Consider the following 18863-nt stretch of genomic DNA (forward strand, 5'->3'; position numbering starts at 1 on the left):
ACGAGTCAGTTGCGAGTCAAGGGTCGACTTGCAACTGGGATGAAACAAGCTATGGGCCCAGTTGCGAGTCAAGGGTGGACTTGCAACTTGGATGCAAAACAAAAACACATGCTCTAGTTGCGGGTCGAGGGTGGGCTTGCAAGTCTGACAATTACGAGCCCAGTTGCGAGTGGAGGGTGGACTTGCACCTAGGACAACTACGAAACTACGAGCCTAGTTGTGACTCAAGAGTCGACTTGCAACTAGGATGATACAAACTACATGCCCAGTTGCGTGTCAATGGTAGACCTGCAACTGGGATGAAAAATAAAAACACATACTCCAGTTGCGATTCGATGGTGGATTTGCACCTGGGATGAAAAATAAAAACACATGCTCCAGTTGCGAGTCGATGGTGAATTTGCACCTGGGACAACTTACGAAACTACGAGACCAGTTGCAAGTCAATGGTCGATTTGTAACTAGGATGAAACGAACTACATGCCAGTTGTATGTCAAGGGTGGACCTATAACTGAGATGAAAAATAAAACACATACAAAATAACTGGGGTCAAAGATCGGTCAGTGAGAAGATGGGGGATAAGCTTCATAGTCGAGCCCCAAAACAACAACATATATAGGCCCATGTGAAAAAAATATGAGAACATGACGACACAAAACAAACAGGACAAGAGGACGCGCGACGAAAAAGCACAAGCTGACACGAGCGTGCATGATTGAGTTTGTGCAAACATTAAATCAAACAAATCAGACAATTATACTCAGATGAGCTAAAACTTATCTAGATTAGATTTAGAAAATCTGAAAACTAAAAATCTAGTTACACTCCTCTCTAGCTACACGGTCAAACCAAAAATAAAAAAAGGAATAAAAAGACACGTGTCCCTCCATAAAAAAGCTAAGCCCACAAAAAAACCAATACACAAAACATAATAACTGCTCACTCAAAAATATCATATCGGGTCTCACTGCTTCACCAAGGACAAACAGAAAAGACGACGCAAGGACAACGAGCATGACTCAGAAGCACGTGTGTCTAACGGTATATGAGTTAGATGAAACATTGTTAACTCTCATTTAGATAATATTTAGCAAACCAATCCGAAACGGGACCTCAGATCACGTCACGAAAATGCCCCAACAAAAGAAACATGCATGAATAGGTCGATAAGTAGACACCAACACACGGCGCGACACAGAGTGCGCGTGAGAAAATAACCCGCAATCAAGATTTGCACAACATTTAAAGCGAACATATGACAGTGAAAACATGTTCATGAATTTTAAATGAGTAAATAAATAATAAAACAAAATGAAAAATGAAAAAAGTGAAAATAAAAAATAAAAAATAAAAACAAAAAATCATGAATTTAAAATAAATAATGAAATAGAAAAAATAAAATAAAAGAGGAAAATAAAACGGAAACGAAAAAAATACTAGGAGTCAAATGGGAATGTAGGAAAATGAGAGGAACTAGGACTGAGTGTAGCACAGACTCGTGAAAAGAAATAGAAAAAGGCAATCGACCTCACACTAGCAACGACCTTCACGAGCATAGGCTTGTGAAAACCAACAACGGTCCGACCTCGTACTAGCAACGACTCGGACACAAGCACAGCTAGCAACGACCCGGACACAGGCACAACGCGAGACAAGGCGCCACGACCCAGGGCAGCAGCTAGACAATTGTGTTTTGCACGAATATTAAAGACAAATGATCTAACGGCTCTGGACTTAGACGTGAGATAGTTATTTCACATCTACTCCCTCCGTTCCCAAATATAAGTCTTTCTAGAGATTTCAATAGGTGACTACATACGGAGCAAAATGAGTGAATCTACACTCTAAAATATGTCTACGTACATCCGTATGTCGTAGTCTATTGAAAAATGTCTAAAAAGACTTATATTTCGGAACGGAGGGAGTAGATGTAAAAAAGCAAACCCGATAAATTAATTAAACAAGCCAAAAAATTGTTTCGGCAGTAACAAACACGGACACGTGTCTTTTTCCCCCTGGAGACGCGGAGCGCACGTTTGCTACTACTAGCTGCCAGTATCCGGCTATGATCTGCTCTTGATAATACAGATTGATTGGCAGTGCAAAACCCTAGCCCGACTCGGCACCCATGGCCGCCATACAGCATCTATAAGAGGTTGGCGATCGGGCCAAACCCTCATACCACCAGCAGTACCTACCTAGCTACGTGTGCAAAGATCGATCCATCGATCGCGGCAGCCATGGCGTTGACGAGCGACAACGAGGAGGAGTACTACAGCAGCCCCGAGGAGGCGGAGGAGGCCGGCGACGACGACGACCGGATGAGCTTCCGGACCGCCTCCAACGAAAGCGACAATGACGCCGGCGCCGGCGACGACGCCGATGATGATTGCTTGTATGGCGACAGCGACGGCGACGGCGACGATGGCATGTACGATGAATACGAGGGGGACGAGGAGGAGGGGCTGGAGGAGGTGGATGAGGAAGGCGGCGTCCTGGACGAGATGAGGTTCACGGCGACGCAGTACGCCGTGCTGACCATGGACGAGGTGCGCGCGCGGCAGGAGGAGCACACGGCGCGGGTGGCCGACCTGATCGCGCTCCCGCCCGCGCTCGCGGCCGCCGTGCTCCGCCACTTCAAGTGGAGCGCCCAGGGCGTGTGGGAGCGGTGGTTCTCGGACGAGCACAAGGTCCGCGACGCCGTCGGCCTGCCCGCGGACGGCGACGCCGTCTCCGTGGCCGTCAACGACGCGCCCCTCACCTGCTACATCTGCTTCGACGCGCACGGCCCCGGCGAGATGCGGTCCGCCGGGTGCGCCCACTTCTACTGCCGCGGCTGCTGGAGCGGCTACGTGCGTGCCGCCGTCGGGGACGGCGCCCGCTGCCTGTCGATCCGGTGCCCGGACATGGGCTGCTCCGCCGCCGTGGTCCGCGACCTGGTCGACGACGTGGCGGACGCCGACGACGCGAAACGGTACGGCGAGTTCCTGGTCAGGTCGTACGTGGAGGAGAGCAAGAGGCTCCGGTGGTGCCCGGCGCCCGGGTGCGATCGGGCCGTGGAGTTCGACGGCGAGAAGTGCACGGTGCAGCTGGACGCGTGGTGCGCGTGCGGGCACGGCTTCTGCCTCGCGTGCGGCGAGGAGGCGCACCGCCCGGTGGCGTGCGACACGGTGCGGGAGTGGCTGGACAAGAACCGCTCCGACTCGGAGACGGCGCAGTGGGTGCTGGCTAACACGAAGCACTGCCCGGAGTGCCGCCGCCCCATCGAGAAGAACCAGGGGTGCATGCACATGACGTGCTCGCCGCCGTGCAAGCACCAGTTCTGCTGGCTCTGCCTGGGCCCCTGGGGCAAGCACGACGGCGGCAACTACAACTGCAACACCTACAACGCCGCCAGGGCGGAGGGCAAGTACACGAAGGAGGAGCTCCGGCGGGCGCAGGCCAAGGCGTCGGTCGACCGCTACCTGCACTACTACGAGCGCTGGGGCGCGCACGAGCGGTCCCGGCAAAAGGCGCTCGAGGACACGGCGGCGCTCGGCAAGGACGGCGCGCAGAGGGAGGCCGTGGCCGCCGCGTTCGGGGTGGTGGAGACGGAGCTCGACTTCCTGGAGGAGGCGTACCGGCAGGTGGCCGAGTGCCGGCGGATGCTGCGGTGGACGTACGCCTTCGGCTACTACGTGGACGACCCGGCCAAGCGCGACCTGTTCGAGGACCTGCAGAGCCAGGCCGACAAGTCGCTGGAGCGCCTGCACGAGTGCGCCGAGAAGGACAGGACGAGCCTCGTCGCCGAGGCGGCCGGCGAGCACGGCGCGGTGGCCGACAAGTACCTGGAGTTCAGGCCCAGGCTGTCGAGCCTGACGGCCGTGGCGAGGAACCACTTCGAGAACATGGCCAGGGCGTTCCGGGACGGCCTGGCCGAGGTCGAGGTCGACCCCGCCGTTGCCGCCCGCCGCGCTGCCGCCACCCCTCCTCCACCACCGCTGGACGACGACGACGACGAAGACTTCTTCGAAGAGCTGCGGATGTAAATCAATCAATCGTAGATTTATCAGTACATGCAGTACCTGTACAACGTAGTAATTGGCTCAACCGATCATATTGGCTAGGATTATCAAGTGGGCACAACTCTGCAAACAGTGAAACCAGATTTACACCTGATCAAACTGTAATTGTCAACATTTTTTTACTATTTGATAATAGATGTGCGTGTGCTTTCGTGTATAGTGAAATGTTAATTTCTATGAGATCAAAAAATATGTTTCCCAAAGAGTAAGCGTGGAAGATTACCTTAGAGCATCTTCAACACTTGTGTATGCAGACATAGACATATCCATTTTAGCATCAAAATAACTCGTATAGTTTTGTCTCAAACACACATCATTTCATCATTTATGAAATTCAGCTTGAGACCATTGACTTCAAAGTTCAGCGGATGTGCTTTCTTGATAGCTAGTATCAAATAAGATCTTTGCAAAGATATTGAGGTCATTTGTGAGACACTGGCAAACCAATAGATCATTTGATGCCCCATATTCAAAAAATATTATTGCATCTTTGCAATGTCCTTTGAATTGCCCATGCCATGCTGCATGGCTATTCTTCCACCTCCAATGCAAGTCGATGTTTCAACGCACACCGGGAAAGCCATTTGATGCACCCATTTGCAGAAGCCTTGCGGTGTCAGCTTCATTTGGTGCTGGAGATATCTCCCTAAGATATCAATGACAACACTTCACGAATTTCTTCAAACTTTTAATGACCGTGATCTCTACAATTCCAATCCAGTCAGCAATAGAATCAGCTCAACAACCATATGCAAGCATGCACACCGATGACACAACCTTCTTCAAAGCATTATGACCAAGTTGACCAGCTGCATCCCATTTCTGCGTGAAGTAGAGACAATGAACTTCATGGACAATTTTATGGCCAAACATTGGATTCTCTCCAAAATAACCCTACATAAGCTTATCATGCTCGACTTGCTTATTGCGATGAACTACCACACGACCGGACACTGAGCCACGATGCTTCAACCTCTTATTTGACATCATATGACACATACAACGTCGTTTCCATTTCAAAATCGTTGTCATCGCCCTATGATGAGTTGTCGAAAAACAACTCAGAAGGCGAACTCATCTGCAAAAAGTATGTATAGACTATTACATTGTCAATGAACTCTGAAATTCTTCATTGCATAAAGATTAGGTGAGGAATTTCGTCAAGCAACTTGTTGGCATTGTGTTCTCTAGTTGTTTCGAAGGTGTACTCCGACCTACACCGGTGTCGAGGGGAGAAGGAGCAGTGGCTAAACCTGGTGGCGGCGCGACCGTGCAGGCCCGATGGTGGCGTGGTGCTCGTTAGCAATGAGGATGCATGTCAGTCGAAGCGGGAGGTTGCATATGAGGAACACGAGGCGGTGAAAAACCAGCCTCTTGGCTCTGGCCAACGTGGATGGGATGATTGGGGTGATTGGGGTGTTTTTAGTGACCACCGAATTTTTTTTGGGGAAAGGGGATCTCCTGGAACACAGTTTCTTTGACCCAAATCATCTTATACCATAATTGTTTAGGAAAAGGGATCCACTGGAGATGTTCTTATGATCGTTAAACAGTAATGCGTATGGAGCGATCCACTGGAGATGTTCTTATGACCGTTCCACAGTTATGCATATAGAGCGAACCACCTCAGGGTGATTAGTTAGTAGTGGGAAGGGAGAGGGAATGAAGACGACAAGGGTTCACATGAAGTTTTTCCCTGCCCTATTAGTGATTTGGTGTGACATCCCAACCTGATGGCTGAGGCACACACCGTCAACCATGTGAGAAGAACTCACTTGGTAAGAGTAAAGAAGAGAGGCAAATAACTGTGCGGGATGGGGCCCAAGGTGGCGGAGTGAGATGTCTGAAAGAAGATGAAAAGGAAGTGTGCTAGGTTTAGTTAGTTTAAGAAGGTGCGAGAGAGGGTACTGCCAATGAATAATGGTTTGTCGATCTTACGATCTGAAGTTTGTTGTAGAGGAAAGTAGAGCGAGGCGTATTGCCTGAAGGGATCTTGTTGGCGATTAAGGTGAGAGGTGACATAGTGGTTTCTCCCATCATTAATGATTTGGGGTGTGTGAGGAGAAGATGTCGGTGCGTAAGAAGGAAGACAAAGAGGACGTGTGTGAAGTTCACTTAGCTTGAGAAGAAGGTGTGTCGAAGGATAGGGCATGAGTTTGCGCCCTAGCCTCGTTCGGTGAATAAGTGAAATGACGATGTTGGTGGTGGCGTGAAACCTCTAGAGAAGTGGAGGATAATGATTTAGGGTAAAGTAAGAAAGAAGGGAACATTTACCTCCAGTGTGCAGAACATATGCCTTTGGATCCAATGTGAGAGCGACGAGTACCAACCGAACAAGGATGCTACATTAACAAAACTTCCACCCGCTAGTCCAAACCGAATGACGGAGATTGGTACTTGTGAATTGTGATGACCCAACGACATAAAATCCTTCATTAGAGGATGCTCTGAGGGCGCATGTAGTTAGCCGGGCATGTACCTGGAGAGGTCTAAAAATATATAGTTTGTGGTTGAGTTAAAAAATTCATATTATTTTATAATTAACGTCATCAACCGTTTATATTAATATTATACTAATTTCAGTACAAAGTTATGCAGGATTTGAGACATTTATTTTAAGACTGAGGGAGTATTTTGGAATTTTAGTTCATCTCACCTCGGAGTTCAAAAACTCCTTATCTTATAGTATATCTTGAAGAAAACATTTTTTAGACATTGTGGAGAGGGAGGAGGGGCTGACCGCTGAGTGTTCGAGTGGACCACCCCACTTGTCAGACGCCGGCGATCCGAACACCCCCCGATTCAACCTCCCCTCACCCCTCCACCTCCGCCCCACCGCCAGCCCCAGCTCCGGCGATGGACGCGGCGGCAGCTCCGGGCGCCGCGGCGGGAGGGCAGCAGCAGCAGCAGCCCGCGCCTCCCCGGGCGGAGCGGCTCAACGGGGAGGTGCAGAGCCAGCTGAACCTGGAGGGCATGCGGGCGCGCGCGGTGGGGCTCTACAAGGCCATCTCCCGCATCCTCGAGGACTTCGACGCTATCGCCCGCGTCAACCCCAGCGGATCCCCCAAGTGGTTCGGGCTCACCCATCCCCTCCCCTCCCTCCATTGCTCGCCGCCGCCGCCGCCGCCGCCTAGAGTGAATCCCCGACCTAGGGTTTCGGTGGATCCCCCGGCCTGTGTGCGATAGTTATAGTACTGCTGCGCGATTGATTGGTTGCTTACTGGTATGGTATGGCGGCTGGCAGGCAGGACGTGCTCGGGCAGTTCTCCATGGTGAGCATGGAGCTCTTCAACATCGTGGAGGACATCAAGAAGGTGAACAAGGGCTTCGTCGTGTACCCCAGGAACGTCAACGCCGAGAACGCTGCAAGTGAGTGAGCTCCTCTGAATTTTTTAAATATTTTTTTCACTTATATATGTGCCATGTGATATCTTTTCCTTTCTGTGGCTAGTAAAATTGTTCTGGGATCATGATAGCCTATGAGCACGCATAATGTTTCGGTTGAATGGATTCAGAGATTTCATTTTCAGTTAGGTGTGAAAATAACCCATCTGATACGAAGAACCCTGTCCAGTTTCATAGACAGGTGTTGCTGTTCTAATTTTTTTTTCAGGGATAGATAAGTGTGATAGGGAATCAGTAGCAAATCAACTACCAAAATGCTGTTTCAGGATTTCTCTAGGTTGTTGTGATGTGCTGCAATTTAGTGGTCCCATGCTGCTTTTGTCAATGCATACGATTATTCTTCGTTTGCTACTAGTATCACATCATGTTTCCTGCTTGACCTGCGTGTGTATTGCAGTACTGCCTGTAATGCTGTCGTCAAAGCTCTTACCGGAGATGGAAGTTGAGGAAACTACAAAGAGGGAACAGTTGTTGTCTGGAATAACGAATCTGCCCGTGCCTTCTCAAATGGAAAAGTTAAAGGTGCTTGATGCGGAAAATGCAAACCTGTATCACACTGTTATTGGTTGATCTGTTGGTTGTCTGCTAAATAAAATTGGATTTGCTGCCTTCAGGCTCGGATAGACATGATTGCGAATGCGTGTGAAACTGCTGAGAGAGTAATCGCCGAGTGCCGTAAGACTCATGGTCTAGGAGCCCGTCAGGGGGCAAATCTTGGTCCTATGTTAGATAAGGCACAAGCTGCAAAGATACAGGAGCAGGAAAGTCTACTTAGAGCGGCAGTAAATTATGGTGAAGGTGAAAACACATTGATGCTTTTTGGACTTCTAAATTAAATAACTCATGTACGTCTCCTATTTGTGTTATGGACCCTCAATGCTGAAATAGCCTGATTCTCAGGATTGCGGGTATCGGGAGACCAAAGGCAGATGCATTCATCTCTTCCTAGCCATCTAATGGAAGTACTTGCTACTGGAGACGGGGCTCATAATTTTGGTGATAATTCTGGTAAGATTAGATCATGTGATATTTCCACATTTTGTCATGCTCTATTAGGTTTTTTTATGCCATGGTTAGCTGACATCGAGTGCATCATAACCTTTTGCCTTTAAAGCGTGTGTCAGAAAACGCTCCAGTATCAGCATCTAACAGCTATTTATATTTGCAGGCGCCTATCCCAAAAATACACCAGCATTTTCACCTAATAATGTCAACGCCCAGGGAAATCCAATGCAGGTTTGTGTAGCATCAGTATTAGCACTCATAGAAGTCGTGTACATATTGAAATTGGAATCCATCTTATTGCTCATAGTTCCTTTTTTGTTGCATGCCATTCATGTTCCCCGCGAGGTGTTGTTTTCCTGTTTACTGGTTGGTCATATGATGTCAGTCCCTGTTATTGTGAACTGTATTAAGTGTTGGTTTGAGTACCTTCTTTTGTTTTTATTTGAGGATTGATGATAGCAATCACTAGCCTGAATTCGACGAAACGTTTGATCCTTTTATCTTAGTCATCGGATGTGTTAACGCTTCATGCAGGCATCTGGAGGACAATTACTTGGCAGATCTGCTCCATCGCCTGGAACTGCCGGAACCCCTAATTTTGAAAATGTGTCTACTCCTCCAATGCCATATGCTAACTCCCCTAGGTCAGGCACCAATATGATGAATACCCCTTCACCACAGCAACATCTGACACCACAGCAGCAGAGGCAAAAGCTGATGCAAGCATCTCAGCAACAGCAGCAGCAGCTGAGGCCATCAGCTGCTGGGATGCTAGCACAGGTAAGGTAACTTTCCTTTTCAGTTTTAAAGAGGTTTTGTTGCGCTTGTGGCATTGGCAACAATGTTATCGGTTTCCTGAGCGTATTTCTTATGATTTTGTAGTGCTGTCTTGCAAAAATTCTACACTATTTATCCCAACATGGTACTTTTTGGTGCTCACTAAATCTACAATTTTCTTGTAGAGCTCGGTTCCTCAGTTACAAGATCTACAGGGACAAGCTCAACAAAAAGTACAGGCAATTTTACCATTGACCACTTCTATATTTTCTAGACATGGAAATATAATTGTTTTTAGTTTCACAAAGCTCATAACTTGCTGTTGAAAACCTTTTGTAGGTTGCTGGCCAACAGCAGATGCAGTACAGCCAAGCACAAGCCTTGTCACAGTTTCAGAATAGGCAGATGCAGGCTGCACGCATGCAGCCAGGCATGTCTCAGAGCCAATTGAACCAAGGAAATCAGTTGAGAAGCCATTTGGGCCAGTTCACTGGAGCTGCAAACAGTGCAATGTTTACTGCTGCACAGGCATCTTCAAACTCACAAATGGTTAGATAACACCTTTCTTTTTATTAAGTCATGTAAAAATTATAAGGTTGTTGTTCGAGAAGGATAATTATACTCTCTATGGATGTACTCACGTACATTCATGAGCTCATGAAGAAAGATTCGAGTTTGTTCAGTTGTCAGGTTTTCTTCTGGATATTTTGAACATATTCCTGTGCTGATTGAACTGCCTTTTTTGTGTGCATTTTAGATGGCAAACATACCTGGGACTATGCAAACAATGCAGTCACAGTCAATGATGCCGCAAATGCAGGTAAATGCCTTTCTTGTTTGTTATCACCAAGTCACATTGGTTGCAGATGTTTTTGTTGAAACACAGTAGTGCACTGCATTTATAATTCTCCATTTTTTCTGCTGTGACTTGTTCTTTGCACATATACTATATCCTTTCTTGCATTTACAAATTCTAATGTTGTTTTCTTATGATTGTTCAGCAGTTTGGTTTGACTGGTGGGCATCCTCAGAGGAGTCATCAAATGATGACCGACCAAAGTATGTACCGTTCATCCTCTTTTAGGCTTTTGTCATTATTAATAAATTAAGGAAATGCGTAATTTTCTGTACAGCTATATAGTGTACTTGTGTCATCCTGCTTGGACTACTGCTAGGAAAAATAGCTGGTGTGATATAGTCACAGTTCAGAAGAAAACTACATACATTAATTATTCTTCATTTAAATTTGGAGCATAATTCAGCATGTATTTACAAAAACGGTTGCCCTGAGGAAAAGTTAGATGCGCTGGTTTTTGATGCACTGCTATTGCAGACATATTTGGTTTTCTTCTGTGCAGGTATCTAGCTCTGTAGTTGTTTGAGATAGTGGTGCAGGCGAAAAGTTTTTATTCACATGATTCATAACTGTGCGCTTTGTGTTGTTTCTGTGTCATTTTAGTTTGCGATGAAATCCTCCTTGACCTTCCCTAGCGCAGTTTAATTTTAAATATACTTTCTGAGCAAGTAATTCTCCTTTATCGCTTGCTGCAGTGTACGGTATGGGAGGCGCAAATACCACGAGCATGATGGGAATGCAAATGCAGCAGCAGCAGCAGCAGCAGCAGCAAGGGCTATATGGGAACATGCAAGGAGGCGGTCAGAGCTTGCAGCAGCAGGGCATGGTGGGCCTTCAGAACCAGCAGCAGAACCAAATGCAAGGAGGCGGTCAGAGCTTGCAGCAGCAGGGCATGGTGGGCCTTCAGAACCAGCAGCAGAACCAAATGCAGAACCAGATGCAAAACCAGATGCAAAACCAGCTGCAGAATCAGATGCCGAACCCGAACTTCTCCCAGCAGAGGCAGCAAAACCAGCAATGATTCATTCAAGCGGGCTGACCAACCGTGTGTTGCCAAGGCGAGGCACGGGTTCCTGGCCAGAGTCGAGACAGTATTTTCGGCTGGACGATGTTACTCCTGACGACGCATCGTTGTGCCTTCCCTGTGTGCAGTAATGGCACGGGCTACCGACGATTCACCATTGGTTTTGCTCACGTCCAGTGGCTGTGCACCGTGCAAGTAGTCATGATTGTTCGCCATCGTTGTAAATCGACGTTAGATGCATCAGCTAGAGTAGCCCGCGGGCTGGAATTCGTTGCAAACTATGACATGCTCGGATATGTATGTACTGCGCTGCAACTTATGATGCGTGCTTGGATAGGCGCATGCTTCAGTCTAAAATATAACCTCAAGTCCTGAACTCTGATCCACGACAATTCTTGAATTTCAGATGGTCGCTGTTAAATAGCTGAGATTTGTTTTCTTTGTAATCACACAAGAGCTGGTGATATGTTGATTGGCATACACCTAATGACTTCTTGGCATCTGAATACTGTCGGCCAGAGTCTTCCTTCACATCCCATGTAGAAAAACAGCGAGAGCTGTAGAGATGAACCAACAGCTGTTATATATGTATCCAAAGCTATACACAATTGTGCAGCAGCAGATGAGATCGGATCAGATCAGAGTCGAACGGTGGACTGGTAATACAGACACAGAGAAGAAAAAGAAGCAATAAACTGCCAGGCATCAAACTGGACTAGTGCTTTTCTTAGATAATTATTCAGCTGGAAGTATATCTTGACGCCGAGATGTATATGCGCGGGCAGCAGCAGCTTCATGAGGCCGTGGATCTTGTTCGCTCCGAGATGTCGACTGACGACAGATCACAAATTCACATAGTTATAATATATCTCCCAACTTGGAACAGCGACAAATGGAACACCACAATGTATGAATTACAAAAAGCTTCCACAAATAAGCAAAATAAGCAAATGGAGAGTAGAAAAACATCAATTTTCAAAAAATGGCTTCCCCAGTGGCAGCGCTGGCCTGGGAAGTTGATGGAGCAGCGCCGGCATTTCCTCGTCCACTCGAAAGCTCCGTCCTCTGCAGTCTCTCGGGCAAGGCTTCCATCCCTGTGAGTGAGTGACAGGAGCCAAACATATGTGAGCAGCTCCCCTCCGTGGTGCCCAAACTCTTGGCGTGTAGGTACCCTCTGTCACCTACTGGCCGAGGAGAAGCAGAGCATCTCCACCCACACGCCCTCAATCACCTTCCATGGATTGTCTTGTCATCCTTGAGGATCTACCAGAGATCTTTCACACCAGACAGCACACCCACAACGGCCTTCACCAGAGGCATCGTGAATACATTGAGCAGCAGTGGTACATCGGTGATCTGCTGATGGGCCCATGTAGTAGAAGCAGAAATCCATGGTGATGCGCCAGATAAGAACACTCATCGGATGGCCTCCTTAAGCTGCAACCCAGATCTTGGTCGCACTTGTTGGTATGAAGCGTCCACTGCCCCCCTGCGATCACTGAACTTCCAGTAACTGCCGGGGTCCTTGATTTGATCTTCCCACCCTTTCTTCACATACCTAAGAATCAGCCCTGTAATGGCAAAGGATGAGTTGCAGTTGCAGGGCTTCATGGACCAAATTTGATCAACGAAGTTTTTGCAATTGAAGAAAATCAAGATGCACATCTTCCGGTTGTGCCAATTATCGCGGGCAAAGAATCCCACCAGGTAAACAAGCCAAATACGCTCAGTAGGCTTCCGGCATGGCCGATCGATTCCAGCCAGAAGCTAGCGCTCCCAACAGGCCGGCAGTTGGCGAGGGAAGCTGATATAGCCAAAAAAACTACAGTACTAAAGACACTAAAGACAACGCGCGGGCAATAAACTGATATAACAGAAAATTTAAAAAACTCCTTATATATGCCACCAAAACATCCTTGTGGAATTGTCAATTGAATTTGGTGCTTGAGATTTGCAAATGGATTGATGATATAGATAGTAAAAGTATTTTCAGAGTAACAAATACTATATAATTAAAAGAAAAACTATAGTACTAAAAAAATACATGGAGAGAGGCATATGCTGAAAAATATATGCCTGTGTGGTCGGCAAGAAAAACAAACAGTTCAGCTTGCTACAACAAATATTGTTTTTTTTTTCAATAAGGAGGCATCGTCTCGGCCTCTGCATCATACGATGCACATGCCCATTCACTACCAAAAATATATGTACTGAATTGCCTAATTGTTCAGTCATTCGTTTCGATAATCTTACATTATTATCACGATGTTCCGGTATTTTTTATACATGATTTCTGAGAACATTTGCGCCATCCAAGCCATAGCTGATTTCTCAGGCAATTATTCATAAAAAAAATCCACCCATTGCCGTGAATAAAGTTGTCCGACATGAAAGCGAAAATATGTATATGGACACACACATACACTACACACGCATTCTAAGACAATCGTGGCACACATGCTGGGAAATCCCAAACCCCGGTCAACAAAAGAAAGTTTGTGCTACGCTTCTCGTTTCTTCAGCTTCATCATGAGCCCATTTTTCATCTGCAGTAAACAAGATAGCTTGGGTTGGATGCTCTGGCCTTCCACCAGCTCCAGGTCAAAGTTCCACACGACTGCGGCGATGATGGTCTTCATCTGCACAACTGCGATTTCCTTGCCTGGGCACATCCTTGGGCCTGAGTTGAAGGCCAAGAACTTGTTAGACGGCACATACTTGAGCTTGTTGCTATCCCCCAGGAGCCATCTGTCTGGGTTAAAGTCGAGGCAGTCTTTACCCCACAAGCTCTCCATTCTTCCCATGGAGTAGAGAGAGATGTAGATGGCATCACCGGCATACACCTCATGGCCACTTGGCATGGTATCATCGGCAACCACCGTCTTGCGCTCCATATGCGCCGGTGGGTATAGCCTGAGAGTCTCGTACAAGGTGGCTCTTAGATAGACCAGAGATTTGGTCTCCGCCGGCTCAAAGATGACCGTGGCACCCATGCCGCGGGCTACTTTGTGCGATACAATAGGTGAGAGCTCATTGCGGATGATTGACACAACGTTAGGGTTCTGGGCGAGGCTGTAGAATATCCATGGCAGGGTCGTGCCAATTGTGTCCCTCCCAGCGAGCATGAAGCTAATGAGTGTCCCACAGAGCAAGTAATCGTCAACGTAGTCTGGGTCATTGATGTAGAGAGATAAAATATCCCCCACAACCTCTTCATCCTCATCTTGGCCTCTGTTGTTCTTCCTCCTCTCCATCGTATCCACGACAAACCTGCGGAGCACTCTGTTCGCTTCGTGGAGCCTTCTCTCGGGACCAATATTTAGCCACCTCAATGTCTTCCACAAAGAGGCCGGCATGGTGTGTCGGAGAAATCCCACCTCCATGACCGTGTCCATGGCAAGGGAGGCGTCAATCGGAGGCATGTCCAAGGACAGGAAGCCAGGGTCAACGCCAAAGACTGTCATGGCGGTGATGTCAAACATTAACCTCGCCATTACTTCTTGCATGTCGAACGAAGTGCTGGTGCTCGCCATGCGGGCAAGCAACGGGAGGAGGTGGTCCTTCACCTTGTCATGGCAATGAGCTGCCACACGGTCAGCAAACCGTGGGCTGCTGATCACGCCCACGAACTTCATGCGGCGCAAGCGCCACAGCTCGCCATCGATGGTGAAGAAGCCACCAGCCATGATGTCGAATATGGCGGCGAATTCGGCGCCCTTGGGGAAGTTGGAGTAGTTGGTCGTGAAGATGTGCTGGATGTTGGCAGGGTCGCAGGTGATGAAGAACCGCATCCCGGCCCCAGGCGGGCCGTCCCCATTGAAGTTGAGGCCTGATCCGGCGAGGAGCGCATAGCTGTACTCATGGAAGTTGCAGATGTTGGCCACGAGACCAGGGAGCATGCCTAGTATCGGCCATTTTGTGGGGAGCACCGATGCTGGGTCATTTGATCTACTACGAGTACTGGACCACATGTACAAGTAAAGACCTAGGGGAACAAGTAGCACAAGTGCTGTGGAGATGAGTGACATAATTATCGCTAGTGCGGTGTGGGGAGGACTACTTACTTGGATGTAAGGTGCAAATGCAAGGGACATGGCGATGGCTTCATTTATATATAGACAAGTTGTTCCCTCTGAGTCCATTGGTACCATACTAGCAGCGGCCACTACACATACATTTTTTTTGCGGGTCACCACACATACGTTTTGGAGCACGATATAGCATGCGTTCTGTATCGTCATGAAATAGTATAAAACTTGTAAGCATATACCTCAATTAATCGATGCGATATGAACAAGGTATTTAAAATCGTCATGCGTATGGTACCTCCATTATTTTCGGGCTGCTGCTGCACTGGAGTAGTGGACAACAATGTATGAACGTTGCTGCTGGAACAGACGACAGACCACGGCATGCTCATTGTGTTCAGGAGACTCGTGCACGCACTGGGCGGGCATCCAGCTCAACTCTGAAGCAGAAAAACCATGGCCATCCCTGGCCTGTGATTGAGGGCCGACCTGACATATATGCATGAAACCTGATACCATTATTTGTATTTCACCAGATAATAGCAGAATGAATAGCTAGCTTCGTTTCCTTTGCAAAAAACTCAAAACTAAAAATAGACGCTGGTCTGATCGACTAACCAGATGCAGAATCCCAAATTCAACCCCAGGCTCCAGCAGAGGAAGCAAATCAATAATTTGAATCAAGTAGGTAGCTATGTCCATCCTGCTAGATCGAGGAGCAGATCCAGCCATCTGTAAACTGAAAATATACAAGCAAATTGTGTTCAGGCTTTCTTTTAAGATGGTCAACAGATGCACAAAATGCATGTACATGCATACCTGAGCACTTGCCATAGGCCAGGATATACGCTAGCCTGCAAGTCACCACCAATTATGCATCTATTACAGTTCACAGAAGAAGAAAATATCATGGTCAGTAGGTGACTGCCAACAGTTCTGCGCAAAAGCTCAGCACAACTATCTGATGCAGAGAATCCCCAAACTTGGCATCACTGAACACTCTGTTTTCAGTTAGAGCGACATTGCAATAGTAGTTACAGACATTCTTATATTTGGGTAGTAATATGTCAACAGGGCAATCAAATGCCCCACACCATCCTTACACACATTGTAACAAGAAATGTATCCCCACAAAAGAGGAACAAAAGAGAAAAGTACAGACATTGCGTGGCTCTCATGTCTCAAGCTTATTCAGACTTACAGACACTAGGAAACATACATACATCACAGTGAAAAATCATGGCGATCTTCCACGGATAAAGCAAATAAGCACCGATTAAGATGGAAATACAGGGGAGAAATCGACTCCATATGTAAGCATCGTTTGTCAAACAATGTCTTCCCCCGTGGTGGTGCTGACCTGGGAAGTCAATGGAGCAGAGCAGGCATTTCCTTGTCCGGTTGGAAGCTCCGTCCTCAGCAGTCTCTCTGGCAAGGTCTCCATCCCCATGTTGGACAGAAGAAGCACGTCTTAACTTGATTTGCATCGAATGACCTAGTTGTCTATGTTGTTTACATGCGCATATATACCGATTGAAAGTAGGCGCGCTGGGCAGGACTTGGTCAGATTTTACATGGCTTGGACAAAAACACAGCTGGACTGTTGCTTAAACTCTTGTGTGAATCCCATTCCCATAGTATGTTGAAGGTAAGCAAGGGTGGATGCAGCTCTTACTAGTTACCACCCTACCTCTTCTCTTCTTCTTCTTCTTCTTCTTCTTCTTCTTCTTCTTCTTCTTCTTCTTCTTCTTGGATCACAATCCGTACCCAAAAACACAACTTGGTCAGCTTTAATTCAACAGAAAATGCCAAGGAAAAGGATCACAATCCAATCTACTCCAGCCATCCCTACCATGGGAATGCACCGTCATCCAGCGTCCACTACGCCTACGAGTCAGGGTCAGCACGGCTCGCTCACTCATGCATACGGTGAGATCTCTCTTTCTCTCTCTCTCTCTCTCTCTCTCTCTCTCTCTCTCTCTCTCTCTCTCTCTCTCTCTCACACACACACACACACACTAGCTTGAGGCTGACCGACCGCGCTCGGTCAGTCAATGGTCACTAGGTTGCTACTCCAGCTAGAAACGGATCGGAATAAACACAAGCACCTGGCGTGCAAGCAGGCGGGCAGAAGCTGACCGACCTGGTGGCGCTTCCAATCCAGCGGACGAAGGAGGGGTCGCCGGCCGGCCGGCCATGCCGTGGGCGCAGTTTACCCGGCCATACGTCGATGAGGCCAGCTCCACGGTACCACAAGCCGCTGCCGCTGCCGCTGCCGCCGCCTTGAGTTTCGCGCCATCCGGCTGGCGCGCCGGGGCGTCCGGTTCTGCTGCTCGGGTGTTTGACTCATCATCGGGGGGAAGAGAGAGGGTTGTTGGGCTGATTGACTCATCAGTTCAGTGTGCTGCTACTCCGGTAATGTAGGCCGAGTCGGGGGGTGCGTGCTGAATAATTGTGGGTGTTGCAGGCCGTGCGTTGACTGGTTCAAGCAGGAGACGAGTGCAACAACGCTCCCACTGATGTTGCAGGACGGTTCGCCAACGCTACAAGGACTGGACGGTGCAGGGGAGCCCGACCGCCGGTGCTCAGTGTTGCATGTCTATGATGTTGCAACCGATCGATGCTGCTGCGAGTGGTGCGTGGTGGTCGACATCCATTGCAAGTGGTGCTACAAGACATTCCGTGGGGACGACGAAAAAGTGTTGCTAGCTAGCGTTGTTGTGAACCGTCGCCGGGAACTCACGGAGGTGCTGAGGGGTGCTTTGCAAAATGGATCATGTTGCAATGAGGTTTGCAACATGGGTCGTGTTGAAATGGGATTTCCAGTACAAGTTGTGTTGCAACGAGAGATGGACAGAGGTAGGAACGATCGCACGGTGGGCATCACATGCATCGAACGGCTCGTGACCCGGTCGATGTTTCCAAAGATCAGCCGACCGACGCATACCGCGGGGCCTTAAAGAAAATTGCTCACGATAAGGTGTGCCATGCATGTTGAACAATCTGTATTAGTCCCATGGACTGCATCAATCACCACTAAATCTGGCCTCTGTCGTTCTAGGGACTGGTGTTAGCTGACACCAGTCACATTTTGCAAATCCTTCACCAAATAAGTGCTAACTACTATTACAGTATACATAGGCTGACCCCATTGCAACAAAGGCTAACACCATAGACGTTTGTATAGCTTTGTCCTGTCCGTTCCGTTCCCGTGTACCCGGTCCGGTAGATCAAATACTCACATAGTATATCATCTCCAACATTGGCAACATCGAATACTCTGTTCTGCATGAGATATAAGAGCAGGGGTAGGACCAAGATTAAAGAAGAAAATCATAGTGTTAATCGACAAGATAATCGCTTGAGATTGGTCATTGGGTACTAGTAACGTGTTACATCACCATGCTAATCAAACATTCACATGACTGTCTCACAACCCCACTCTTACAAACATACATGGTGGTCTACTGATAGTAACTACAATAGTAAGAAACATGCAGACATTGCATGTCTTTTTATTCAGACAAGAACAACGAACAACAACCCTAGAGAACCACATCGACAAACAACACATACAAACAAGACAGAACTTCCACAGATAAGCCAGCAAACAACAACGAAGGTTGAAACTGAAAACACGGGAGAAATGGCATGCATACATCAGCATCATCCGTCAAACACAATGGAAGAGATCCCCAACCTA

At 47.8% G+C, this 18863-nt stretch overlaps 3 protein-coding genes and 1 long non-coding RNA gene across 7 annotated transcripts; 2 read left to right on the forward strand and 2 right to left on the reverse strand.

The window, feature by feature from the left end:
* Positions 1-2241: 2241 nt before the first annotated feature.
* On the forward strand, positions 2242-4029 carry LOC109755399 (probable E3 ubiquitin-protein ligase ARI5). Its single transcript, XM_020314319.1, has one exon. It carries the CDS (start codon positions 2242-2244, stop codon positions 4027-4029), a length of 1788 nt encoding a protein of 595 aa, XP_020169908.1.
* A 2739-nt stretch (positions 4030-6768) lies between these two features.
* On the forward strand, positions 6769-11578 carry LOC109755243 (mediator of RNA polymerase II transcription subunit 8). Of its 4 annotated transcripts, none has more exons than XM_040390820.3 (12): positions 6769-7136; positions 7310-7434; positions 7868-7992; positions 8085-8268; positions 8371-8478; positions 8639-8706; positions 9010-9255; positions 9438-9491; positions 9592-9801; positions 10010-10072; positions 10254-10311; positions 10804-11578. In XM_040390820.3, the coding sequence occupies exons 1-12, from the start codon at positions 6922-6924 to the stop codon at positions 11127-11129; spliced, it is 1782 nt and encodes a 593-aa protein (XP_040246754.1). In that variant the 5' UTR covers positions 6769-6921; the 3' UTR covers positions 11130-11578. The 4 variants fall into 4 exon arrangements, with proteins under 4 accessions (XP_040246754.1, XP_040246755.1, XP_020169740.1 ...); XM_040390821.3 differs by having other exon boundaries at positions 10257-10311; XM_020314151.4 differs by having other exon boundaries at positions 9438-9485.
* Positions 11579-13546: 1968 nt separating this feature from the next.
* Positions 13547-15357, reverse strand: LOC123493415 (noroxomaritidine synthase 1-like). The gene has a single exon (XM_045229140.2). It carries the CDS (start codon positions 15281-15283, stop codon positions 13634-13636), a length of 1650 nt encoding a protein of 549 aa, XP_045085075.1. The 5' UTR covers positions 15284-15357; the 3' UTR covers positions 13547-13633.
* A 101-nt stretch (positions 15358-15458) lies between these two features.
* Positions 15459-17514, reverse strand: LOC109755257 (uncharacterized). Its single transcript, XR_006664530.2, has 4 exons — positions 16521-17514; positions 15980-16039; positions 15779-15899; positions 15459-15649 (listed from the first exon to the last, which is right to left on the reverse strand). It is a non-coding gene; the product is annotated as an uncharacterized lncRNA (long non-coding RNA).
* Positions 17515-18863: the final 1349 nt, after the last annotated feature.

This window comes from Aegilops tauschii, chromosome 5 (assembly GCF_002575655.3).
Source record: "Aegilops tauschii subsp. strangulata cultivar AL8/78 chromosome 5, Aet v6.0, whole genome shotgun sequence".
NCBI classification, from domain to species: domain Eukaryota; kingdom Viridiplantae; phylum Streptophyta; class Magnoliopsida; order Poales; family Poaceae; genus Aegilops; species Aegilops tauschii.